The sequence below is a fragment of the Agelaius tricolor genome, unplaced genomic scaffold, assembly GCF_023055355.1.
Source record: "Agelaius tricolor isolate 1412-34295 unplaced genomic scaffold, bAgeTri1.0.p SCAF_5, whole genome shotgun sequence".
Classification (NCBI taxonomy): domain Eukaryota; kingdom Metazoa; phylum Chordata; class Aves; order Passeriformes; family Icteridae; genus Agelaius; species Agelaius tricolor.
The window spans coordinates 48,916,262-48,944,011 of record NW_027269265.1 but is presented as its reverse complement, the minus strand read 5'-3'; the positions used below and the strand labels follow the sequence as shown (position 1 = coordinate 48,944,011).

At 41.3% G+C, this 27,750-nt stretch overlaps 1 protein-coding gene across 7 annotated transcripts in view; it reads left to right on the top strand.

Annotated features, from left to right (window-relative positions):
• Positions 1-27,750, top strand: part of KCNC1 (potassium voltage-gated channel subfamily C member 1) — a 123,594-nt gene that overhangs the window by 78,705 nt on the left and 17,139 nt on the right. The window contains exons 2-4 of one of the 7 annotated variants that reach the window (XM_071427841.1): positions 5,587-6,520; positions 23,042-23,230; positions 25,201-27,389. In XM_071427841.1, the coding sequence (XP_071283942.1) occupies positions 5,587-6,520; positions 23,042-23,230; positions 25,201-25,337 (1,260 nt within the window). In that variant the 3' untranslated portion in view covers positions 25,338-27,389. Of the gene's footprint in view, positions 1-5,586; positions 6,521-23,041; positions 23,231-24,942; positions 27,390-27,750 lie in introns of those variants that run through there. The other 6 variants (XM_071427842.1, XM_071427843.1, XM_071427840.1 and 3 more) reach the window with 6 other exon arrangements.

Genomic DNA, 27,750 nt, shown 5'->3' with positions numbered 1-27,750 from the left:
CACAATACACTTTTCTGGAAGCTCCATAGCAGTAAGACTACCATTGTTTCTCCCTCAGAGACAAAGTTCTGTGGTGAGTTCTATGTTCTCACCTCCCATTTCTTGGCAAGCCCCAGATCCTCCTAAGAGAGAAGCAGGAAACCTCCTGCTGCTTAGGGCCCTGCTCATGCAGACTGAGATGACAACTGCTTAGTTCCTCTTCTTTGCTGGTTCAACAGCAAAGAGATGGTGCCACTCATGTAGAGAATTTCCTGATGCTTTAACAGATCTAGTTCAATCAAAATGCCACCTGCCTCTGCTTTTCATCCAGAGGTTCTAGGGAGGGTAGAATTTCCTGAATTTCCCTATAAAAGGATAGGGATTAAGAATCACTTTCAAAAATATTTCTGATAGCAGATGGAAAGGAAAAGGCTGGCAAATCTTCTCTGAGTGTGCTGTGTTTCTTTTCTCCCATCTAGCTTGAGTAGGATTGTTAAATGATTCTGAGCAGTATCAAAGGAGAAGAGCACGTGTCTGCGGCATGCAGCTGCTACTAACTCGCTCTGAACGTGTGATCTGGAATGAATTATGAATAGCGTGTCGTGTACACCGCTATTTCCTAGAAAACAAACTCTGCAGTCACTGAAACCTGACTTGCAAAGCCCTGCTGCTTCCACTGCCACCACACACTTTCCTTGTTGTCTCTGATCTAAGAGTGCTGCCAAGATTCAGCCAAGGCCTCCCTTCCCAAGTCCCCACTCCAGACACACATCAGTCTGGACAGGGAGCAGATGTAAGTTGGCAGGCAGTTCCAAGCCCCAAAGAGTTTATTATCTCAATTAAATTAAAAATAAAATAAAAAAAAAATTAAAAAAGGATGGTACAAAAGATGCAGGCCCACATGCTTGAATGTGTCAATAGTGGAGGTTGGAAAAGAGCCTCACTCACCTGATTTCTGATCTGGTACTTTTGTCACCAGCCTTCACTGCCCATCTGCACTGAAGTCTGGGAATTCCAGGCACCATATCAATGAATTCTAGCAGGTTACCCAGCATATTAGTATGGACCCAAGCATAAAAGAAGGTTTCTTATCTCCAAGACCAAAACTATCTAAGACATGCAAGGTAAAGTGCTGTTTTAAAAACTACTCCCAGAAGTAAAGAGCAAAACCTCTGTATTTAATCCTGTCTGGTCCAGTACTCAGACCTTTTATGTAAGCCTAGCCTCTAAATCCTCATGTATTAGAAGGTTTATTTGGGTTTTTAAGGCTGTTGGGTTTTTGTTTCCTTTCCATACTGAGTGGAAAGATGCTGACTAATTATTCATGAGTGGCTATGTCTGATTCCATTACCTTGCTCCTTTTACAGCCATGCAACGTTGATGTGAAACACTACTGTTATGAATTAATTGGTACTTCACATTCCCACTGCCCTGGCAAAAATGGCTGGGTTAGGCATAAGGCAGGGAGAAGAGGTAGATAGATAGATGAGACAGATTAGATAGATAGATAAGATCAAATAGATAGATACATAGATTTAATCAGAGGAAAGATAAATTAGGTTAAAAAATTCTCCACTTAGGGGCATGACACCTTTTAGACTCTTTCAAAATAAACTTATTAAAATATAGCCAGTATTAAGAGAAATTATGCAGGAGTGTAATTTCTTCTGTCTACAGAATGAAAATATTTTAATGTAACTTACATTTTAATCCAAATCTCCCCTGTTAAAACTCCTCTCTGCCTTTACTTGTGGCTTTTGTGGCTTTGGACAATCTGAGACTTTTCTTTGTTGGTATTAGAGCCAGAAAAAAAAAAGTGATAGCAGCAGCATTTCTAGTGAAATAGAAATCACACGTCAAAGCAAATAAAAGAGTTTTGATCACTTCAAACACTTTACCTAGGTATATTCTTTAATTATAGAAATTTTAGATGCCATTATGTAACTCAACAGCATGTGACATCACTTCTTAAAATCCTCACTCTTTTCCCTCAACCCATTCCAATTCTAGGAAGAGAAGCTGCTGTAAAATGTAAGAAGAAGATTAAGAACTACTAAATTATACAAGAGCAATCCATTGGTTTGATTAGTTTTCAGACAATTATTAGTGAAATAAAAAGAGACAGACTTATTTTCAAAGACAATAGAACACATGTGAGTCCCATGGTCTTCACCAGACTTTATCAGCACTGCCCATCTCTGGATTTGACAAGTTACCATGCTAGGCACAATGGGCCTCTGATGGTGGGCCAGGGAGAACTTTTTTTTCCACATGTTTGGAAAAAATTAATGCTGGTCTTCCTAGAAAAGCCTACTCACCGATTTTTGTGCTATTAGATCATGCTTACAGTTTGCTAAATCTCAAATGATTAACAAAGATGCAGAAGACAGAATGGAAGAGAGCAATATAAACTGGGGATCAAAAACATAAATCTGTGCCAGTGATACTTGTAGTAAGCTGATAAATTCTTGTGTTTCAAGAAGCTGCAGGTGATAAATCTATCAGAAATGGATGCCAGTGAACAAATTATCAGGCCTGACTTTCAGGCATTTCTGGACTTAAATTGGAGAAAAGTTAAATTAGAGAAAAATACTGGGATTCTTCCTGTCAATACCATTACTCATACATAGTTTAATGAAATCTTGAAAGCAGACTCGTGCTTTCAAAGCCACAAAGCCTACAAAAACACGCCCATCCCTGGGAAAAATGTTGTTAAAACCAGATAGGAGGAAGCAGACACTTCACACTCATTTAGGAGGTGCTTCCTGCTCTGCTGAAGTGGGGACTAAAAGCTCTCAATTAATCTCTGAAGCCAAGGTGTGAGCACACAAGGGCTAACAAGGAGAGATCATGGGTGTGATGCTCTCTACCGATAGCACTGCCAACCTGTATCCCTGCAGAAAACTTAATGCCTGGTCAGAATTGGTTATTTGTTCTCTTTAAAACAGTAAAATATCAGTTTCAAGATACTTGCTGGGCAAGGTCAGCCTGAAGGTTGTCCTAAGCAGGAAAAACTCACTCAGGAGATATATTTGTATACACCAAGAAGAGGATTGCATTGGAATCAGGAAAAAGAAAGGGGCCATCTTCATAAACCCTTAAAATGCAAAATGGTTTTTATTGCCCTCTCTCCTTCTCATCCTACCTGTCTTAAGGAAGTGTGAGCACTTGCTTCTGCAGCCTGAATTCTCAGGGCTCTATGATTCCGTGAAACAATCTGCCCCAGGCTGGAACACAGCAGACATGCTCAGGCTGCTAGGAACATCTTCCTGACTGCTTGGTGCAAGATGCTTTTTCTTTCTCATTTTACTCATATGTAGACAATTAATCTCCAAGTGTTATTGATATCGTACGCAAAAGGGATTTTTCAGGAAGACTGTTGATATGCTAAAGCCATTAACATTTAGATAAAAGCATATAGAACCTGCACACATTTATATAGGATCACAAAGCACATGGACAACACCCGATAATTTGATTTTAGCACATATCAGCACGTATAGCAGATCCTCACATAACAGTGCTGTGAGAACCTGAAGTTTTTACGGGAAAATATCACTTTATTGTTTAAATCTGCAACAATGGTTCTGATCTCTTTGGCAACAAAGCTGAATTTGAAAAGTAGAAGAGTTTGTTTGTTTCTGTATCCTTCCAAGCTTATTTGTTCTTACTGGCCTAACACTGGCATAGGCTGCCCACAGAGGCTGTGGGATCTCCAGCCTTGGAGATACTCACACCTGGAGTAGGCAAGAGCAACCTGGTCCATCTTTGAAATTGTACCAAACAACCTCCAGAGGGCCCTTCCAACCTAAATGATTCTGTGATTTTATTCTCTTCCATTTTCTTTGTATTCTATTAAATGGTTCACCTCAAAATGTGGCAAATCCATGTTTTTGACTTTGTTTGCTAATATAGAAGGTCAAGTGTAATTCTGCACTAGGTCTACCCAGGAAGGCAAACAGGAGGAACTTCTTGATTGCAGGAGAGTTTTGATAGTTTGAAGTATAGGTTATTTTTAATGGGTCTGTTCCTTTGGCAGCAGTTTTGTTCAGACTATTGCACTGCATTCACTGGTAACACCCAGTCAGAAGAAACTAGTTCTTTTTAACCCCTGTGTTGACTACACTGTTGAAAAAGGGACACTGAGTAACAGGAAACTAAAAGGAACAGGAAACTAATATTTTTATTATCACAGTTTCTCATGCTCATAAAGACAGGGAAATACTTATATGACATCTCTTGTCAAGGTGACACACATGACAAACAAGAAGGTAACAGATGTAGGGAGTGGAGTGGCAAGAGGTATTACCATGACAATACTACTCCAACACACAAAGAGACTTAGATATGTGTAAATTTCTTAATTGGTTAAAGAAGGACTGAGCAGGGCAACTGTGGTTACAAGACTTGTGAATTTTGGCCTGACTGCACTGACTGTACCCCTCAATTATCCTGGAATATCCAAGAGATCTCCTTTAGGCTGAGAACACACTGAGAAAAGCTAAAAAAACTGGCTTTGATCAGCTTGGAGAATAGAATTCTCCAGGGAGATCTTATTGCTGCCAACAAGGTCTCCCTGTCAATATTTAAAGGAAGCTCATAAGAAAGATGCAGATCGACTTTTTTGTAAGTCCTGTTGTAACAGGACTGAGGGTAATATTTTTAACCTAAACAAGGGAAGATTCATACTAGAAGAGATTTTTTTACAATGAAGGTGGTGGAACACAAAGGCAGATTTCCCAGAGAGGTAGTGGATGCTCCATCCCTCGAAACATTCAAGGCCAGATTGTAATAGTAATCTAAAATACTTTAAAAAAAAATTAATCTAATTCTAGTACAAGTCTTACACTGTAATGAGAATCTCTTCAAGAAAATTGTGTCCGGTGAAAGCCAACAGATGTGTGTCCTTTGGGATCAGCTGACAGGTTTATCTGGAACCTCTTCTTACCCCCGCTATCCCCCACTCCCAAAAGATCTAGAGAAGGGAACTGAGAACAGAGGCATTTGAGAGCTCTGTTTCATAATGTAACTCTTCTCAACCTGTGTCTGGGGTTTGCCAAGAAAGTCTGATGATGCCAAGGACTCTGCTCCTTGCTGTAGAGCCCACCTGAGACTGCCACCAGTATTTACTAGCACCTTTCTGAGATCTGAAATATCACAGCTCTCACTAAGCTGAGAGCAGCCATGGTACTGCTGAAAGAATGCTGAGAAAAGTACTGCCTGGCAGCTGTCCTGGAAGGTGTGCTCTCTCTTTAAGGCAAGGAAGTAACAGAAGACCAAGTTCAGGAAAGCACAATTTCAATATGTCTTTAACCTTAAATCCCACAGACAGTCCTGAGATTTAAGTGCTAGCTTAAATGTACACTCTCACTAAGGCACTATCTGTATAAGAATGGATTTTAACATGTACTTATATACTGCTTTCCCTCCCAGGCTGAATGTTAGGCTGTCTTTGCAGGTGAGACTTGGCATCTTAAGCCCACAGGAAGAAAGCTTGGCATTAAATTCACATTTAATACAGCTCTTGCCTCTCCCTGATGTTTCAGAATCAAAGCCCCCATACTTAACCTACAGTTTAACATTTCTCTCATATCTTTCTTTCCACAGTATGTGGCATTTGCCTCCCTGTTCTTCATTCTGGTCTCCATTACCACCTTCTGCCTCGAGACCCACGAGAGATTTAACCCCATTGTGAACAAGACAGAAACTGAATTCATCGGGAATGACACCCAGGTGCGGCACTACAGGGAAGCAGAGACAGAAGCCTTTCTCACCTACATCGAAGGTGTCTGTGTGGTCTGGTTTACATTTGAGTTCTTGATGAGAGTCACTTTCTGCCCAAACAAGGTGGAATTTATCAAAAACTCTTTGAACATCATTGACTTTGTGGCCATACTGCCTTTCTATCTAGAGGTTGGACTCAGTGGCCTGTCTTCCAAAGCTGCTAAGGATGTCCTGGGCTTCCTCCGCGTAGTCCGTTTTGTGCGAATCCTGCGAATTTTCAAGCTGACCCGCCACTTCGTCGGGTTGCGGGTCTTGGGACACACCCTCCGTGCCAGCACAAACGAATTCTTGCTGCTCATCATATTTTTGGCATTGGGCGTCTTAATCTTTGCCACGATGATCTATTATGCCGAGAGAATAGGTGCTAAACCAAATGACCCTAGTGCCAGTGAACACACACACTTTAAAAATATCCCCATCGGCTTTTGGTGGGCTGTTGTCACCATGACGACCCTGGGCTACGGAGACATGTATCCTCAGACTTGGTCAGGCATGCTGGTGGGGGCCCTCTGCGCTCTCGCTGGTGTGCTGACCATTGCCATGCCTGTCCCTGTCATTGTGAACAATTTCGGAATGTATTACTCCTTAGCTATGGCTAAGCAGAAGCTACCAAAGAAAAAAAAGAAGCATATCCCGAGGCCACCCCAGCTGGGATCCCCCAATTATTGTAAATCTGTCGTAAACTCTCCACACCACAGTACTCAGAGCGACACTTGCCCACTGGCCCAAGAAGAAATTTTAGAAATTAACAGAGCAGGTAGGAAACCTCTTAGAGGAATGTCCATCTGACCGTTAACCTCCATCCCGCGTAGTGATTTAAGATTCAGCCAGACTGCTTTCTTAGAGCAATGGGTAGCACATTTATCCATTCTAGTCCCACCATCACACAGTGAATAATATGTGTGAAGTCTAGGTTGCAGGGACAAATGGTACAGTGGAGGCTGATCGGCAAAACTAAGGATGAGAGCACGCTCTAGGAGCCCAAACTTTGGTCCTGGTTAAGGGCATACAAGTCTCAAGATATTTTGGAAAGCTGTTACATCTAGTGGAAGAATTTTGAGAGTTCTACAGCTGTGTTGCTGGACTGTGTAATGCATCTCAGAGGCTCCTGAGAGCTGAATGCTTCATAGAGCAGAGTAGGAGCCAAGTACTCAGCAATTACAGAGCTTTCTGACAAAACAGGGCTGGAATTCGAAACAGCCAGATGCTTTCTCATTTGTTCCCATTTGGGACCTTTCAGCTGTTTTAAATGGCAGATATTGTACATCTCATTACAGAAACTAGGTGCCTAGTAAGTTGAAGGGACAACTATACCATCATGCATATTCATGAGACAATCCAGTCTCTTTCTGATGATTAACTGCAAAGTAGAACAACAGCTCAAATTCTTGACACTAATGCAAAATGACTCACTCTGAGACAAGACTAGATGTAAGGATGTTTATTCCATGGCATGCAAATCAATCTATTCTATAATATTGCACTAGAATTTAGCATTTAGAACTATGACGAGTTTTGAACCACATTTTCTAAAACATGCTCCTTTTGCAAGTATGGGTTGGTGAGTTACAGCTCTTTCAACCTTCTAGCAGCAAAGGCCAACTGGAAAAGGTCTGACTGGTCATTACCGTCTGGTTTGGCCTAAACAGTGATTGCCTCATTCTTATTTTTAATTGTACTGATTCATGTTAGCAATAGGTGAAACCAGAGCTAAATTAACCATTCTAATTCTACTGGGAGTGGGGAGGGAAATGGAAAGAATACTAGTCACCATGGAATATATTATAATATCCCATGGCTAGTGGTTAATTATGGGAATATCTCAGTTCTATGAGACTCCTATAGCACACAAAATTACGGGGCTCCAATTTGATTTTTTAAACCCCATAATCTACCTCTACCCATGGAATATCACTATCTATTCTATGGAGTAATTTGAAAGTAGATAACCACATTGAAAACAATGCCAAATTCATTTTTGGCAGATGTTCCAGCCAAGTTGCATAGTAGACACTCCTTAGCCTTTTCAGAATGTCCCCCTGCATTATATTAGAAAGGACAGATCGCCAGCCAAGTGATCTCAACAGACACAGAGTTCAAAACAGGTGTTCTGGAAGAGCTAGCATATACCTATGATGGTCTTGTGTTATCATTTTTTGCTTTGAAGAAAATTCTGATTTGTTACTCATTGTGAGTGAGATATTTTCTCATCATCTCATAGCCATGCATGTTGATGTCATTGTGAGAAGCACAAAGAAAGTGAGACTTTCCTTTGTGTGTGACTTCACCAATGCCAATGCTAATTTTGGAGGGGAAGAGCTGGTGGGAATGTTTCTCTTCTTTCCTATTCTCTTTTCTCTTCCTTTCTTATTTCTTTTCCCTTCTGTGCAAGTATGTAAAATCCATTCAAAAGGTAAATAGCTTTCATTTTGTTTTTGTTAAAGGCTATTTCCATTGCAACAGGCCAATCACAATTCACGTGACTGATAGACTGTACCAATTGTACCCTTGGCGCACATAAGCGATGGTTCTATCATCCATTCCCCTCAGGTTGCAAATGCTTATCACTGCTCATGTTCAAGCAGCAAACTTCCTCATAAAGCAGATGCTTTTGTGGCATCATGGATCAAGAGGGAAAGAGGGCACAGCAGTATTGTGTGTCTCCTACCATGAGCAATGTGCCTACTGCCCCATGATAGGGTGCAAGAAATGCCAGACTCTGAGGTACTTTAGCAGTCAGCTACAGAGTGAAATCAGCTCAGAAATCCCTGGCTTTACAAAGTTCCTTCCATTATCTACCCTGGTCCTCTCTGGGAACTGGAGGACCAGGAACTCTACAAGTTCAGTACAATTCCACCCTGGTATCCTGAGAATATATGTAATTTTGGTTCAATGTGGAACTGTTTTGCCACTGTCAGTGCTCTAAACTCAGCTGTTACCACAATATCTATGAAGTATTGATAGTAGCAGCAACTTATCTATTTCTGCAATAATTAAGAGAGACTATTTTTATATACATATACAAGCATATATATTTTAAGAAGCAACAAAGCACACTTACACTTCAGCTAACAAAATTGTAACACTGTAGCTGGAGTTCTGTTTCTGATAATTATTATGCACCACTAGCAGCAAAAAAATATTGCCTGCATCTTTTAGTCTCTAAATAGGGAAAGATCTATATGTGTGCAGGAGAAAAGCAAAAAATACTAACATCAGGACCAAACTGTTAAGACAAGATCTGCATTGCCTTGGATGTTAAGTTTCATTTCTGTAACATGAAGCATTCACAGTAACTGACTTGTTTTTGAAACCATTACCAGCACTATATGAAAACAGGGATTTGCAAGCAGTGAAAATCTTTAGATTGGTTAACATCATCTAAATGTAAACAACTAGTTATAGTTAATATTATAGTTAACATTGCATTAGGAACACAGAATGGTGCCTAACTTTTCTAAAATAGTGTCCAAGTTGTCCACTATATTACTTGTAATATTTAACTGTAAAGGTTCAGTGTGACAGTGTCTAGGTCACATAAGATTGTGTGATTTGTATCCAAGGTTATTAAAAAACAAAAAGCCTGCTTAGTTGCTCAGGTGTAAAGGACATCACATGAAGTTATTAATTCCATATATTATTGGTGGTGGAGTGATTAAACACATCACCAAACAGGGCTGAGCATGAAGTAGTTCTACACATGAACTCTCTCTCATTCTTCAGTCAGCACTTCACATCTGTTCCTGGGCCATGCCCTCAGGGCCAAGGGGGCTCTACAGAGAGCTCAGCACAGCTCTGCCCAGTGCCTCCTCCCAGGATAAGGAGCACTTTCCTGGCACAGGCATGCAAACAGCAGAGTTTTGCCCACAGGCTGCACAGCTGCTGCCAAAGCTGCTGTGGTCATTTGCAGCCAAAGCAAAGATGCTTTGAATTTAAAGACTGGCAGGTTTGAATTAAATCTTTTTATTGCCCCCAACACTCTCAGCAGCTCAGTCCTGGGCTAATCTACACCTGGCAGGAGGGTATCTTTAATTAACAGCACTTGATTTTAATCTGTCAGAGTTTAAGAATGTCAGTTCCATTCTACCTTACCTCCCCTTTCTGCAGCAGCTCTTCCTGTTTTCCATCCTGTCTGATCCCACCAGTGGGTGGCTGGGAAAGCAGCAAAAGGGAGGAAAGGCATTTCAGAGTAGAGGATGGCAGAGCTAGAGCTGCAGGCAGACCTTCACCAGCAGCATTAAGAAAGGAGAAATTTCCTCTATACAAATCACTGTCTGCTTAAAGAGTGCCCGGTGAAACTGGGCCTGATACAGAGCAGCAGATTTCACCTGACCAATTTGACCAAAACTCCTTTACTTGGGGATATCTCAAACTATAGAGAACAGTGTTCCCCCTCACTTAACATACACCCACCAAATTCTAACATCTCCATGTCAAAGGATTAATGTTGTTATAATGCAGTGCTGTTTGCAGGCCCTGTTCAAGATCAGGGCTTCATTTTGGCATCATTTTATACAGGACAACCACTGTACTGCAATCAAATACCCAACAGGCTAAGTGGACAGCAAAGATAAAATGGAAATAATCTCCAATATTTTCAGTTGACACAGGGCTTAATTTAATTGAGGAAGATTACTTGAAAGGTCTGTGACAAAGTCACTAGTTGAATACAACTAAAAAAGCATCAGTCAACCATAGTCTATGGTTGACAACACTATGCTGGACTGTCTTTTATCTCAAGGCTTGAGTATTCTAAACAGTCAGTATCATAACAGAAGTAAAAAAAAAAAAAAAAAAAAAAAAAAACCCAAACCAAACCAAACCAAACAAACAAAAAAAACAAACCAAAAAAACCCACCAAAAAACCAGAAAAAGACAGTTCCAACCACTTAAACATGACTTTTGTCCCAAACCTCACACTGTCCTACAGGTATAATAATTTAATTCAGTACATAGTGAAACATTTTAAGGTGCAAGTTTGTAAGAATACCTCAAAAATTGCAAAACAAATATTAAAAGCTCTCAGTTTTGTTTTTAAAGTGTTGCCCAGTTCCTCAGCCCTTCTCTTACATGAGCTGTGTGCTCACCTGCTGGACCGGTTGACTGCATGGTGACATCTTGGAGTTGTCACTGGATGAAGCAGTGAATGTAACTTCCCAACGTGTAAAAGAAATTTAGAACATGAATTCAAGAATTCATAACTTCATTTGATGCCTACAGTACTGTCTGGTGCCACATAGCAATGGTCTAAAGAATGCATTCATAATACATAAGCCAAGGAGATAGGTTATTTGGGGTTTGTTCAGAGATCTACCCCACCCTTTTATTCTTTTCATATATATATTTACAACACCAGCACAAAAAAGGTTTATATCGACTTTAACATGGCCAAATTAAGAATTTCTCACCTCTCTTATCCACTCTGCATGCATCTTCACTTAAGCTATACTCCAATGATATCCTTGTGCAGGCTCTTTTTTGGTCTTGTGGCAAAATTCTCTATTCAATGCACGGCTGTAAAATACACAAAAAAAATTACTAGAACTGAGGCAGCTAAGAGGAGAGGGGTAATATCTGTCATTACTAACACAGACTTCAGCTTCAGAAAAACATTCTGTGGTTCTTTTACTTCTCTGCCCCAAAGTCAATTTTCAATAACCCACTCCTGGACTATCCTGATGTCTGAATAGCTAAAGTAATCCAAGTCTAACACTGACAGAAGGGAGCTACAAAGTTGCACTGACTCCAGTGTACTCCATGGTCAGATGAACTGGAACAAACTGTGATGTTAGGAACCCATTATTTCAATGCAATTTCCTGAGAGAGAGCTGATCTCCTTTTAAAGAAATCGTGTGGAATTACCCATTCCAGCTTTATCACTCATGCTTTCTGAAGGAGCTGCTCTTTTCTCAGGGCTTCATTTTTCATCTCTTCTGTCATCATAACCTAAATAACCCTTATTCCTTGTGCAACACACTGGCTCTAACGTCAGAAGTGTGCTGAGCACTGTCATTCTAGTGCCAGTGCTCAGTGGGAGCTGGGAACTCTAGGCAGCTCTTGTCAGAGGCCCTTTCTGCTGCCTAACATTTCACTGCTGCTTGTGAACCTCGGTGGCTTTTATGGAGAACAAAGCATTGTTAAAGCCATAGGTATGTAGTTACTGTGGTGGTCCTTCAAACCTCCAGGAAGCAAATTCTCTGATCAAATGTCTCTGAACACTATAAAAAAAGTCTCATCTAATTTTAGTGCCATAAAACCTTTTCCCCTCTCTGTAAGATGGACAGTAGATGGCAAAGTAATTGCTAAGAGCTTAGGTCTGTTTCAGCTCAAAAAGCTCAGGTGTTTAAAGGTGTTGGACATAAAAAGTACTAAAAAGGCAGTGGATATAGGGAGGTGTTTTTTCTTTCCTCACTATACTTAGCCTTCCTATTCTTTAAAATCCAAAACTCCTCACTCCAAAATAGCAAATGAGGTAATGATCACATCTTGATATCACTGATGATGGAGTCTTCGGGATCTAATGGAGAAATTGCTAACAGCTCAAAACAAAAGGAATAACACTCAGCTATTCTCATCTAACTTAATTTTAATTTGTCCGTGGTCCCCCTTATAATAGAGGAAGAACCAGGCAGCCTCCAAGAGTAATCCACTCATTTATGACCTGAGCTGTCCTCTGGGGGTGCCTTTCTCCATAAGAGATCACAGGTGACTGCAGCTCTAATTCAATATTGTCAGTTAAGTGCCTACAGTTCTGTGGAAGCACTTTGGATCTATTCCTTGCCCCCTGCCCCATGTGGCATTCCTGCAACCTCACAGCTGAGGGTCACATGTAAAGCAGAATCTATAACTAATATAATGTAACACTTTGTTGTACAATTATTCATCTGTCACTTCCTGTAGAGATAAAACTGGTGGGCGTCACTTGTACTACTGTTGACTTTAGAATGTTATTATTTTTTTCAAAAAATAACATCCTCTATGTCAAGTAATTTAAAAACAAAGAGGAGGAGCTATGTATCCAAGCACAGTGCTTAATGTTTCATGCTTTTTTCTGGCACTAGGTGAGATGTGAAAAAAAAATTCTAAAATTAGAAAATCTCCCCATACAAACCCTGTAGACCTCAGCTGGGGCTGAGGGTGTTTAGGGAAAGGACTGCACTAAGCTAAAAAACAAATGCAGAACTAAATAATAAATTTTAGGAGTTTTTATGCCTTAATAACCTAATGAGCACAAGGCACTTGGAGTCATGGGAAAACACAGATACAAGCACTTCAGCCAAATAAGGCCAACCTGTGCCAATCCTCCAGCACAAAGCAGATATAAATATGGTAAATCCTCTTTCTCAAGCACATGGTTCCCATGCCAGCAAGTGCAGAATGCATTCCTGGAATATGAAAAAGATACTCTTGGCATCTCTTCCTTCTGCTGTACTGAGTATGGTTGGTGTTTGCAGGACAGATACAAGAAAAGGCAATGCAACAAGTGCATTTCTGCTGCAGTATGATTAAACACACCAGATCTGTTACTACAAAAGGCCAGGGGCAAAGAGGTGTAGGGTATGAGGTCCCAGTTCTGTGCCCAGTCCACTTGCTTGTATCCCTCTTGGACTATACTTGCTGGATATTTTCTCTGAGCCTTTTGTTGACTTGCTTGTCTGTTTATATAAACACAAAGCCAGAATAACAAGCACTCTACCATTCCTGCTGTCATTGTTCTTTGTATTCATTCATCCACGTTCCATGTCTCAGACACCTTCCATACTGTATAGATCATCATACTGTATTCCTCAGTCAGAGCAGCAATATAAGGTGGTAACATGACTCACCTGACTGCATTTTCCTGTAACCTGTCAATGATCCCCCTGGTGTTAGTGAGACTCTCAGATGTTCAGGGTAGGTATAAGTAAACCCCCAAGAGGATCAGGATGAAACTAGGAAGGATCTTCCAGAGCTCTTTGCAATGCAGGATTTCCAGAAGCAACCGTTCTCAGCACTGCATTAAGCACATATCCAATAATGCCTGTAAATAGCAAGATGCACTGGATCGACTTTCCTAGAGCTCCTGTACTTCTCTAGCAGTACCAGTAGGTAGGCAGCCAACATACTGTCACCTCACTTCAAGAAGTAGTACCTGTCAAGGGTGATATTCTCTGGGAGTGACGTTACTATGTTGGCCAAGTTAGTACTGGGAGAGACGGTCACCACCGTCACTGGAGTGCCTTTCCTGGGGGACACGGCTTCCTGGAGGGACCCTGGTGGTGAGTAAATTTTGAAGAGGTAGGTTGGGTTGGAAGGATTCTGCGTAATTCATGTAGCATACTAAATTCTGCTCTCGTGCAGTGTAAAGTCCTTCAGTACTCAGAACTTTCAAAATATGCAGTAATATAAAAACCAGGAAACTATAATAAACATACCTAGATATTGATTTTAATGGCCTTAGAATATTGGGGTAACTAAAATGAAGTTGTTATATAGGAATCTTAATTCTTTTACATGTTCACATTTCTCTCTTTTTTCTCTTTCTCTCTTTCGCTCTGTTTGTTAACATTTACTTGTTATTGCTCTACGTTGCTTGCGACTTGTGTATGTTACAGACTGTCACATTTTATTCTGTGAAGTTTTTCTCCAATTCCCATCAACCTGAGCTCCATGTTGGGCAGCCGAGGAGATTACAAAACATTTCTTTATTGCAAAAGAACCAGGAATGTCACAGACTATAGGTAACTTCACAGAGGTTGTGACACAAAACCTGATGCGAGGTATTAATGCAAAGAGTAAGTACTTGGTATGAAAATAGAGCTATTTAGTCAAATTACTTTCTTTTTTTCCAGATAGTCTGCATGGGAAAAATTAATTTTCATTACTCTCCAGAAGAAAACACTCCCAAACCTACCAATCTAGGATTCTTGTCACTCTCATTTAAAAACCAATGGTGCCTATGTCAACATATCATTGCTCATTTTCAAAGGCTTAAACCCATATTTTCTATGCTGTTCTTCTCTCTGCTAAACTTCCTTTAACACTCTCCAAGTCATCATTTCATCATTTTGTCATCCTTTGTCTGTGGTTTAACATATCTTCTACATAATTCTTTTTCTAATGTAATATAGTTATATCCCTTTCACTTTGAGGACCTGATTAAACAACAACAAAAATGAGTCCCCACCCATGGGATTCACATTTCTTAATCCTATATGAGGCTCTGTAGCCTGTAAAATTGATTTCTGTAGCCAAAGATTGTCTGGCACAGAAGCATAATTGTTACTTTGCTGAATGATGTCCTGAGCAAACCATTTTGTTTTACAATCTTCCCCAATTACTCCCATAAACTAGTTTTAAAGAATGGTAAAAAGTAGCTGATAGACATTCTGATCACTTTCCAGAGGGACAGCATGAAGTTTATTGCTTATTCTTAAATGTCAGGAACTCAGAAATCACTATAGTCATGTACTAACTCAAGAAAAGCTTATTTGTCTCAGTGTGAAGTTCCTTTACTACCTGATTTGCTGTTATGCTCTGGCCATCTCTTAATAAGTGAAGAAGCACAGCAGAGTTTCCAAGCAGTCCAGCATAAAAGAATACAGTAATTTATACTGATGCAATGAATATTAATGCAGAGTAAACACTATCCAGGCAACTAAAACAGAAACAACTTGCTAACACAAGTGGAATTTGACTTCAAGAGACTCAAGAGAGTTGGGAATTTAACTGTAAGTACTTCCTTTCCATGCAACATCTCAAAGAGAAATCATTGAATAACACAATTCTTTAAGTTGAAAAAGGTCTTTAAGGTTATCAAGTCCAACCTCTAACCCAGCACTGCAAGTCCACCACTAAATCATGTCCCAAAGTGACACATCACACAACTTTTAAATAATCCTGGGGATGGCAACCTGACCACTTCCCTGGACAGCCTGTTCCAATGCTGGACAACCCCTTTGGTGAAGAAATGTTTCCTGATATCCAATCTAAACCTCTCCAGCTACAACTTGAGGCTATTTCCTTCTGTCCTATTACTTGTTAATAGGAGCCCACCTGGCTCCAGCCTCCTTCCCAGCAGTTGCAGAGAGCAGTGATGTCTCCCCTGAGCCTCCTTTTCTCCAGGCCGAACACCCCCAGCTCCCTCAGCCTCTCCTCACAGGATTTGTGCCCCAGACCCTCCACCAGCCCCATTTCCCTTCTCTGGACTCACTCCAGCCCCTCAATGTCTTTCTTGCAGTGAGGGGCCCACAACTGGACACAGGATTCAAGGTGTGGCCTCACCAGCACAGGGGGACAATCCCGGCCTGGTCCTGCTGGCCGCACTATGGCTGATCCAGGCCAGGATGCCCTGGGCCTTCTTGGCCCCTGGGCCCTGCTGGCTCATGTCCAGCTGCTGTCAGCAGCACCCCCAGGTCGTTTTCTGCCCAGCAGGGTCCCAGCCCCTGTGCCCCAGCCTGTGGCCCTGTCTGGGGCTGTTGTGCCCCAAGGCCAGGCCCCGGCCCTTGGCCTGGCTGACCCTCACCCAGCCGGCCTCAGCCATCGATGCGGCCTGTCCAGATCCCTCTGCAGAGCTTTCCTGCCCTCCAGCAGATCAGCACTGCCAGCCAGCCTGGTGTGTCTGCAACTGACTGAGGCTGCCTCCATCCCCTCACCCACAGAATTGATAAAGATTTTGAACAGGACTGGCCCCAGCACCAAGCCCTGGGGAGCACCACTGGCACTGGCTGCCAGCTGGATAGAATCCACTCACCCCCAGTCTCTGGGCTCAGCCATCCAGACAGTTTTTTACCCAATGAACAGTGCACTTTTCCAAGCTATGAGCACACAATTTCTCTAGGAAAATGCTGTGGAAAACCTTTCCCTCATCCACTAAGTGGGTCACCTTGTTATAGAAGGAGATCAGATTGGCCAAGCAGGATCTGTGTTTCCTAAATCTGTGCTGGCTAGGCCTGATTCCCCTGGTTGTCCTCCATGTGCCACATGATGGCATTCAGGACTATCTGCTCAGTGACCTGCCCAGGTACCAAGGTCAGGCTGACAGGCCTGAAGTTCCCCAGATCCTCCTTCTGGCCACTCTTGTAACTCAATGTCACATTTGCCAACCTCCCCAGCCTACCAGTTCTGCTGATAAAGGATGGAAAGTGCCTTGGCAAGCAATTCCATGAGCTCCCTCAGTACCTTTGGGTGGACCCCTCTGGCCTGAAAACTTGTGTCTTAATGTTCACTGACCATTTCCCCTTGGATTATGGGAGATTAATTCTGCTCCCCATCCCTGTCTTTCAGCTCAGGGGACTGAGTACCCTGAATAAAACTGGCCTGACTATTAAAGACTGTGACAAAAAAGGTGTTACATACCTCAGCCTTTTGGTCACCCTCTGTCACCATATATCCCCCCTACACGCAATAAAGGACGGAGATTCTCCTTAGCTCTCCTTTTGTTGCTAATGTATTTATAAAAAGATTTTTATTGTCTTTTCGGGCAGCAGCCAGATTGAGTTCTAGTTGGCCTTTGGCCCTTCAAATTTTCTCCCTGCATGACCTCATGACATCCCTGTAGTCTTCCTGAGCTGCTTCCCATTCTTCCAGAGGGGAAAGTCACCCTGTTTTTTCCTGAGTTCCAGCCAAAGCTCCCTGTTCAGCCAGGCTGGTCTCCTTTCACCAGCTCATTCTTTGGCACACAGGGACAGCCTTTTCCTGTGCCTTTAGGATTTCCTTATTGAAAAATGTCCAGCCTTCCTGACTTCTTTACCCTTCAGGATTGCCTCCCAAGGGACTCTGTCAACCAGGCTCCTAATGTCTGCCTCAAGAAGTTCAAGGTAGCAGTTCTGCTGACCCCGCTTTCCTACTCTCTAGGAATCAAAAACTGCATCATTTCATGATTCCTGTGCCCAAGATGCCTCCAACCATCACATCACCCACAAGCCCTTCTCTGTTCACAAACAACAGGTCCAGTGAGGTATATTCCCTACCTGGCTGACCTGGGAAGTAAAATCTAGGGATATCAAGTCAATGGATATTTTCAGATAGCAAGCAGCTCTTAACTCCTCCACAAATGAAAGTAAATATCTTTGAATACTTGAATTCCTACTCCTACTTTAATCATAATCATTTGCTTAACACAAGAATTATCAGGCAAAAGTGCTGCTGCAAAACCAGGATGCAAAAAGGAATGTAAAATCCTTGCTTTTTTTTTTCTTAAGAAAAAGACAGCTGGGAAAATCTGTCCTCCAGCAGCCTCACGGCTGCTCTACTTCCCACTTCCAGATAAGAGCCTTGTAGCTAAGAAAAGCTAGAGCACAGCAATTCTCCACCCTCACCTCAGCTGTGCCACCCCTGCTCCTGTAGCTTTCTGTCACGATCCCAAAAGCCAGGGAAACCCAGCTTCTCAAGAAGAATTCCCCATTGCCAGCAGAGTATGACACAGATAATGTTTGCCACAGTAACAACCCTTTTACATCACCAGGAGAGTGTGACAGGACTGAAATACAGAACAGTAATTAACTCATGGAACACATACCAATACTTTCTTCAGGGAGCCAGCTGGATTAAAGGTCTCTGCTCCTAGGGAATCTCATGGAGATCCTTCTTCATAAAACTCTTCAGGCAGCTACTGTAAACATTAATGGCACATTTAAAATGAAAATGACCCTCATGTGCTGAAAAAGAACCAAAGGACACTCAGTTGATCAGGGCTGGGACTATCCACAAACAGTAATAATGGCAGTCCCGGGTATGGATCAGGACTATAAAAGCACCGTTGAGATCTAGAGAAGTGGTGGGTTAATTTTCAGGTGTACATAGGGTGGGGATGTGAAATGTAACTTTACTCAGAGAAGACTTCCTCAGCAGCAAGATCTTCATCTTTCAAGAAACTTACTTTCCTGGCCCTGTTGTCAGCTGCTCCTGCCTTCTTCCTGCCTGTCAAACCCTTCCCTCCAAACAAGCTCTGAAGTCACCCAATGTCTGTTTAGGAAAGCTATAGGTACTCAAGCTCTGTCCTTATCTCTTTCAATCTTTAAACAAGGGTAGGAGCAACACTTTCTCTGTTCTTCTGGAGGAAATTGTCAGTCACCTCATTTGACCAGAAAACCCCAAAACTATGTCTCCTATTTGCTCTGTTTCTGATCTAGAGCTGAGAAAACCCCATTTTCTTTAGCAGAATGTGGACAAATCTGTCACTGTGCGTGTGTTCAGACATTGACTTGTGGGTGACTATGCTTGGATACCTTGCTATGGATTGTGGGGTTTCTCTCCACCCTGTTTCAGTCAAAGTGATCCTGTAAACACTGAAAATTATCCCCTCTGAGAGTACCTTTCAACTCATCCAGTCTTTGGAGTAAGTGACCACTGCACAGGTCTGTAAACACATGGGAGAGGAAGACGTGGGGGTTTGGGGGCACAGCTACAATCCTGAGATGAAGCAGGGAGAATTGCCACCACCCCTGACCCCAACATGACTTCTGACAATACCTACAGGGTAGGCCATGAACTTGTTTCTTGGCAGCTGTTGGAGAATGGCAGTGTTTGCTCCAGGGAAGAGGACTGGGGTGACTTTCCCCATGCAGGAACCATTTCAGCCCAAGTGCCACATTTCTAAGCATAGATTGAGGTCAATAAACGTATCATACAATTTTGTCCACTGATACTCTGAACATAAGGTGCAATTCAAATAGTTGGAGAGTCAGTGTCAGACTCTTGATTATAATCAAAACCAGCAGCACTAGTAAAACCACTGTAACAATTTACAACCATTTGCTGTGGCAAAAGAGATGAGTAATGGAGCAGCAGGTACATGGGCAGCTCTACTGTGCTTCTCCACAATAAGCAGAGTACATAAATGCAAAATCCAGCAGTTCTCCTAAGTAGGGATATTTTTCAGAATTCTTTCCCCCCATTTTGAAATCCAGCATTTGCTTGGAAACACACAAGGCATTTTAATGTACTTTTCTACAAATGAAGAGGGATGAGATTGGGAAAAAAAAAAGCAAGTGGAAACCACACAAATGATGTAGTTGTGACACAAATTATTCACCTGGGAAATATGCTGAATATTTTCTTCACCCTCTCAGCCAAATCTCTGCAGGAGAATGTTTTGAGCTGGTGCAGTTAGCTAGGTATTCACAGATAGGACAATTAGGGAGATAAAGTGCCAAGCTGAGAGTCAGAAGATTTTGTTGTAAATAACCTCTTACATAGCAGTAGGCAAGTCACCTCACTGCATGGTAGTTTTACCCATCTGTAAAACAGAGATGATATATTGACTTCTCTTCATAGAACAGAACCTAAAGAACAAAAAATGCTGTATGAGCCTAATTCAGATTCTGCTAGCAGGGATGGAAGGACTCACGAGTTTGTTAGGCCAAAATCAACCCTTAGAAGTTTTAAGCACCTAGAAATAGTTGTCATTAGTATAACTGGACTCAGACTCACCAGACAGCAATGCTTGCATAGTTTTTCTTTATCTGGAGTTCTCAAACACAGGGTCAGTCTTGGAAAAAGCAAACATGTAAATAGAAATTTAAGAAATCAACCTGAAATAATGTAATTTCATTCTATCTTTAGACCTTATTCCTAAAATTGTTCAGCATGTCAATCTGCTAGTTAAAACAACAGGAACTTCTAACGGTGGACTGATGGTATCAGTGATGTTTATATTTTCTTTACTCCTGTAACAGATTAATCACACACCTCCAGAGAATTAGGTGCTGTAGCCAGTGGTTTGGAACACAACTATTCTACTTAGCACTTACTTATATACACCAGCAATAGATGCAGTGTTCTGTGCTGGCAATTTCTCTGCTTCCTAAATATTCACCCAAGTTGTCATTGTGGATTAGCATGGCTATCCAGAATGTGATCCCTAAGGCATGGCCCATGACTGTAATGTTCAAAGGACATTAATAGGATAGTTCAGTAATTTGCCCACATCTCCAGCTTCTCTGTTCTCTTCCTCTTGAATGGAAATAAAATAACAAGGTTGTGGAATTTTAACAAGCATAGAGGAAAAATCATCAGTGCTAAGGGACCCTGAAGAGGCTGTAAGAGCAAGTTCCAGCTCAAGCTACTAGAGATTTATAATGCAATTTAAGAAATTAATTTGAAGGTCAATTTTGTTGCCATTCAAGCACAACAGAGCCTGCAAGCTGCTCCCAAAAGAATCAATGGCTGTTACCAGTGAGCAGCCTGACCCACAACCACTCTGCTCAGACTTGTTTTGAGCTCCTGAATGGATCAATTTGCCCTCGATCACCAAGAATTTCATTTGCAAACCTGGGCTCAGGAGCAGCAGTGGGTGTCTCAGAGATTCCAGTGCAGAGCTCTGCTGACTCAGCTGCCTCATTTCAGGATTAGAGCTACCAGCTTGTAGCAGTAGAGGCTTATGAAGCAGCCTAGTTCTTTGCTCCTCCCCAGGAGGACTGCAGCTCTCCCCAAACACAGTTAAGTGATTTTTAAATACATGGCTCAGTACCTGCACTGTCACGGTTTCTATGGCAGCCGTGCCAGGTTTTTGTTCAGAGTGGTATTAAATAGCAGTGATTATTATGAACAGAAAGAAATTGCAATGCAGTGAAACCTTAAAACTTAAGAAACCTATTGAAATTAGTGTCTACAAGTATTAAAATGCCCCTACAGCTTTTGCCACATTTTTAAATGTGTTGAGAGACCTAATTATTTCATTGCTCACAGAACACAACAAAACATTACTACATCCCTCTCAGGGGAAATAATTGGCTGATTCTACACAAAGAAAAATGGAGGCAGAGGTGAGATGTGCAGCAAAGACAGTTTATGTTGTGACAAACCAGTGACATCTAAATAGAAGAAAAATAAAGGCCTAGAATGCAATTACTGGTGCATGATAGGTGCACAGTGCGTGTCATGTACACCTGTCTGTGTGTGTGTGTGTGTGTGTGTGCGCGTGTGCATATGTAAAGTAACAAACATAACTTGAAAATGCTTCTGCCTTCTACCTATCTGTTGTCCATCAGAGGATCAAAATCATACCTCCAAACTCTACCTAACTGTATTTTTTTTTTTTGAGGCTTATTAGCTGGCTTCAAAACAATTGCAAATTAAATGATGATATTATATAGCATTTAGAACAAGCTAATACATGAATGTAGAATGGGAACTGAAATTAAGTCTATCCATTGAATTTCTTTCCTTAAAGACTTGCAGGATCACCCATTGCCTTACAGTGTCTAGGTAATAAGCATTGTGCAACCGAGGTGTAGGATGCTGCCAGTACTGCTCAGTTATCATATCTCAGCATTTGTGGAGCTTCAGAAAGCACATTTTGACTGTTTTTTCTTCCCTTCAACCAAAATACTCATATTGAGCTGTGCCATATTTCGAGTATATTCTCAATACACTTAATTTGCACTTTAAAACCCTAAAAAAAATCCTACACTAAATAGCACTTTAAATTGTTTTATAAATGTAAAACCCAGTCACACAGAGAAAACATATGATTCTCAGTCTATCCTCATGGGAATGTGTGGAGCAAAATAGGCAAATCTGACAACCTATTGTCACTATTTACAGCCAAGAGTAAATTTTACTCTATCTAGTTTCCAAATTCATGGCCTGCTGTAGTGTTTTGTGTATGTAGTGTCCTGTGCTGGCATTGCAAATACTGTATGTGTTTCAGAGGAGAACATCAGAAAATGGATTGGGTTTTCTTTAAATCCACGTTCTGCTGTCGTATTTCCATAGTAACGTACTCTGTGTGTCTAAAACGTGTACAGCCATTCTGCATGACTGATACTGGAGATGCTATAAAACCATCTGGGTAAATTTTGGGGAGGGGAAGAGCAGGAATTTCCCCCTCAGTAATACCGCACACAGGTGTAAACCAGCACAAACAGAATATACTCAAATACTCAAACAACTCTCAGTCCACTGCCTCTCCAGAGCTCTGAGTGACAGTAAGCTCCATGACAAACAGGTCATCCATGCACCATCCAATGTCATGCAAAAACATACTCTGATTTCTAACGCGGTCTTCTGCTCGCAGGACTAGGAACCACTGCACGCCCCTTTCTGAAAGGGCCCCTCAGTGCGGACGTACAGGTGGCTGCTGTCACACCTAACGGGATCATCTTTTGTTTCTCCTCCCACTTAACAGACTTTATTTTATTTTGGTGCAGTGCACATGTACGCAGTGTCTAGGACAGATGTGCTACCTTTTAGCGTGTCGCTATAGAAGTCTTTAGCTGTGAACCCTTAATTTGCAGCTGGAACTCTAATAAACAGTGCATAGTGTTTCAATAGCCTTCTGCTTATATGTTTGAAGATTCGAAACTGAATGGTGAGGTGGCCAAGGCGGCGCTGGCAAACGAAGACTGTCCCCACATAGACCAGGCTATTACGCCTGATGAGGGCCTGCCCTTTACCCGCTCTGGCACTCGGGAGAGATATGGACCCTGCTTCCTCTTATCAACCGGGGAATATCCCTGCCCGCCTGATGGAGGAATAAGAAAGGGTATGTAGCTGGGGCCCTGTACCACGTAGCTAGCAACTGGTTTAAATAACTAAGAGAAAGTCAGCTTAGCTGTAGCACGCGATAGTGCGCTTGCTGTAGAGATGCACGTTTGGGCTGGAAACCACCACCTGATGTCTGCATTTGGAGTTTCTAACCTATTTCTTTCAGAAAGAAAAGCCTGAGGAGCTGTAACTACCCTGTGCAGATATGCTAGGCAGTCGAGTCTTCCACCCCAGCTGGTGCAGGAAGCTTTAGTGGAGGATGCTCTACTATGTCCTTAAATTAGCCCATCCCATAAGGAGAGACCAATTAATGTATCATAGCAATGAAGGTTTGCCACTTGGAAAGCTCACAGAGCTTACCAGACTCTGAGGAGCACAGACTTGGAGGTGGCAGACAGAACAGATAAAACACAAAAGCAAAAAATACTCAAGAAAATAAGAAATTATTATTTAGTGACCTTAACAGAGCACTAAAATGAAATATTTGGATATTCATAGCTGGTTAGTTCAAGAGAGAAAGAAAAGCATGGACATCTGTTGGCACAGGTTTCTTAAAATCAGAAAATAATCCATCTAAAATCCTTTCATAAATAAATCATTATTAGTTAGTTTCTCAGACTTCTGACAGGTATGAATCTCTCAGAAGTAGTTTGCTAATGGCCAGAATAATCTATTTAGCAACAGAAGTAAAATCCCATTAAAAAAGCATTCCCTTCTTAAAAGAGACTGTTTTGCTTAAATAATTTAATGTGAGGCAACCATACAAACCCAAAATTAGATCTACATCTATATGCATCAAAGGAATGGGAAAATTGGAAAAGAACTCACTCTCTTCAAATCAGTGTTTACCACTGGTGTACTGTATATAGTATAAGATAGAGTCAATATTTTAAAACTGCAAAGATTGTATGACGTAACCATACACTGAGTATGGAGTATGGAATTCCCATGTGCCATTGTATGATGGGCAATAGTTATAGTAAATGCCAGTTATAGATAGTGTATGTATTTATAAGTCTAAAGCTTATCATCAACAAAGATACAGTAGGACCACAAGACTTTCATATGAAAGTATATCCTCTAAAATTTACCTTTGTAGCAAAGCGTTTTACTTGATTCTGTATTGGATAAGCATTGGCCGTGTTCATTCAGGCTGGGCGAGTTCAGGTGGTTCCAGTGGATCAGGGGAACACTCCAAATGGCACATCCTTTGGGATGGGGAATGTATGGTTTTCATGATGCACTGCAACCTCCTCTCGTTCCTGAATGAAACAGAGGCTGGTTGGCTAAAGAGTAATATACGTCAGCATATTGTTGGCCTGTTTGAAACATGTTGAGAGCATCTTAATTGTTGTTCCAACAGAATTTCATCCATAGTTTGTGCAACTCTCTGTACACTTGCTGAGCTGTTTACGTGCATGCCTGAAAAAGAAGGGGGGAGGGAGGGAGGGAAATTGAATGCATGCAATTTTGTTTTCTTTCTTTTTCTTTTCTTTTTTTTTTTTAATGCTGAGAACAAAGGAGTAGTATCTCTACAGCAACACATTCAATTCTATGGATTTTGCTGCCTTGTCCCCCTCCTGCCCCACAAAGATACCACAAACCTTAATTTTGCCTGAGGTCACAATGCATGAAGTGGAAGGGAGAGGTATGTGTGAGTGTATGACGGAGACATAGAAAATCCCTCCCACTGACTCTTCTTTTTTTTAGGGTACAACCATGTTGCTGCCTGTAGGATCAATTACATAGCCTGACCATCTTGAGAAATGATGATTTTTTTTTTTTTAATGTATATATTTTAAATTTTTTCTGTATTCCAACGGCCTTCTGAGTCATGTTGCAAGCGATACTACTCTCGGCATGTCCGTGCATGCAGATGCTATTGAACTGGCTACGATGTTGACCTCATTCTTAGTCCATTCTGTCATTGATCCAATGCTGTACTTTGCATTTTTCTTTTAAATGAAGGTTACGAAATGTCACGGAGCCTTAACAGCATAGCTGGCATAAGTGGAAAAGCGATAGGATTATCCTCAGTGTCTGCGCCCTACAGCTCTCCTAGCCCAGTGAGACGTTCTTGGTCTCCCATCCCATCTATTTTGTAGCATGGATCAGTAGCAGAGAATGGTCTAAAAAGCTTTACTTTCAATTAGCCTATGCGATGTTGCATATAGTCCAGGTGACTAAGTCTGAAGATGCAATGTCTCACAGTAGCACCCGCTGCAAACGGTGTTACTTCTGATGCTTAGGTGACAACACTCCTAAATAGCACTCAGATGACAATAGGCAGGCATTGGCGTAGCACTGGTGGGCCATACGTGCTGCATGGTATCACTACATAGGATGAAGGGTAGATGCACCAGATGGCTTCCTTCCTGGTGCATCCTGCTAGTCTATGCTTATTGTGGCTAATGGTGGATCTACTGGCTCTGTATGGAATGGGTTAGGCGTTTAGTCGATGCTGAAACATGCCAACGATGGAAGATTTTGCTTTTCTCAGGATATTTTTGAGCCATAGGAACCCTGCAGGAGTTTGAGCAAACGAGCACAGTAGGATGAAACTTTGCATGGGCACCTATTTTAAGCTGAAAGCAATACTCAGACACACTGTAGAGAGGTCTCAGTCTGGCTGACTGCATGGGAAAAAAAATCCTGTTGAAGAAGAATATGGCTGCCTCTGCATGTAGCTATCTCACCTTTTCCTCCTTCCTTTAACACTAAGATGCCGAGCTTGATGTGAAAAGCGCAGGGAAGAAGCTCAAGTACTGATTGTATTCTTTACATGCAGATCTTTGCAAAGAAAGTCCAGTCATTGCTAAATATATGCCAACAGAGGCAGTCAGAGTGACCTGACAAGGCAAGATGGAGATGAACATTGATGGCTAATAAACATCTCTGTGGAACTGTGCAGGCATAGAAGACCTTCTCATTTGGACAAAGTTAACTCGCTCCATGCAGGTTTTATGGATGATTCTTCGTGGTTCTGGAGTTGTACTAGAGATGCAGGCTTTTTCTACGGCCAAAATGTAACAAAACTGTAGAAGACCTTTCTTTTTTTTTAATCTATTTTTTTGTTCCAAAGCATGACTTGCATGAAGACAAAAATGAAAATGAAAAAAAAACCAAAAAAAAAACAACAAAAAAAAAACCACCAACAAAACAACACACACACAAGAAACACTGCAAATGTATGATTAAGGAGAAAAAAGAAAAAAAAAAAGCAAAGTTATATATTTTCTTTCAAAGCTCTTTACTTTTACATACATTGTTGTAGCGAAAATGTAAAACATTATAAAACTGTACATTTCTTTGCTATGGATCGCTTCTTTTTGTATACAAGATAAAGAGTAATGGTTTTAAAAAGTGCAATCAGGCAGTCATCGGTCATATTGACCACGCCTTCACAGTTCATCACACCGACATGGAAATCAAGAACTTTTAATCCAGCTAGAAGTGTATAAAAAATAAGAAAAACTTTTTCCTGTCTGTTTTTGTTGGCATGCTTGTGACACATGGGACCTTCCTTCGGACCTGACAGTAAGAGCTGGTTAATTTTCCAGCTCTGGTTATGTTGTATTTTATCGATGTATAGATCCAACGTAAAGACCCTTCATAAATTGTTCATATTAAGTAATCAGTATGAATTTTAAACAAAGAGGTGTTATTTTAAAACTGGGACTTATAGTACAAAATCAGGAAAATACTCAAGTATAAATGGTCTCAAAGTTTAAGAAACAAGACAACAGCATTGTATGCAATTTAGTACTGAGTAAAATGCATGCACAATGTTATGCAAAACAATTCTAGCATGAAAATAAATTTTGTATCATGGTTTCAGTGCCTGCTGTATAGTGTAAAGGGGAATCCTTTTCTGAAGCAATCAGGGGTTTCCAGAGACTTGCTTCTAAAATCTTGAATAAATACAGTGTTCTCAACAGAAATGTAGGAGAAAAGCTTGGTATTGCTTTGGTTCTACAATGCTAATTTTGGTTAGTAGATAATAAATGAAGCCTGCAAACACTTGATACAACCGATGTCTAAAGAATTCACACCATTAGTAATTTTACAAGGGAAGATTAAAAACCCCTATAATGATCTAGGTATCTTCCTTTTCCCTCCCCAACAATAATAAATGTTTGTCTTTTTAGCTGATTAAATGAATTCAGTTTTTCTTACTTCTTCGGGCCCCGTCCTTCACTTGTTCATCACTGAGCCACACCACTTCACCTGATCCGAAATGGAAAGAAATCCACGTGTCCGAGTCACACTTGATTTGCCACACAAAACATGCACCAGTAAGATCTGAGAAACACAATGGGATTAAGTTTCATTTAGATGCTACAAATGACAACTATGGACTATGTGCCAACAGCATTGTAGTTGCCTGAGCATTTTTGGTAACGTACTTCTATAAAGGAAGGATACACGTCTTTATCCTCACGTGAGGAACTTCAAAAAAGCTGGCAATCTTCTAGGCAACCTACAGCATCTGCAACTACTGACGGGAATGGAAATGTA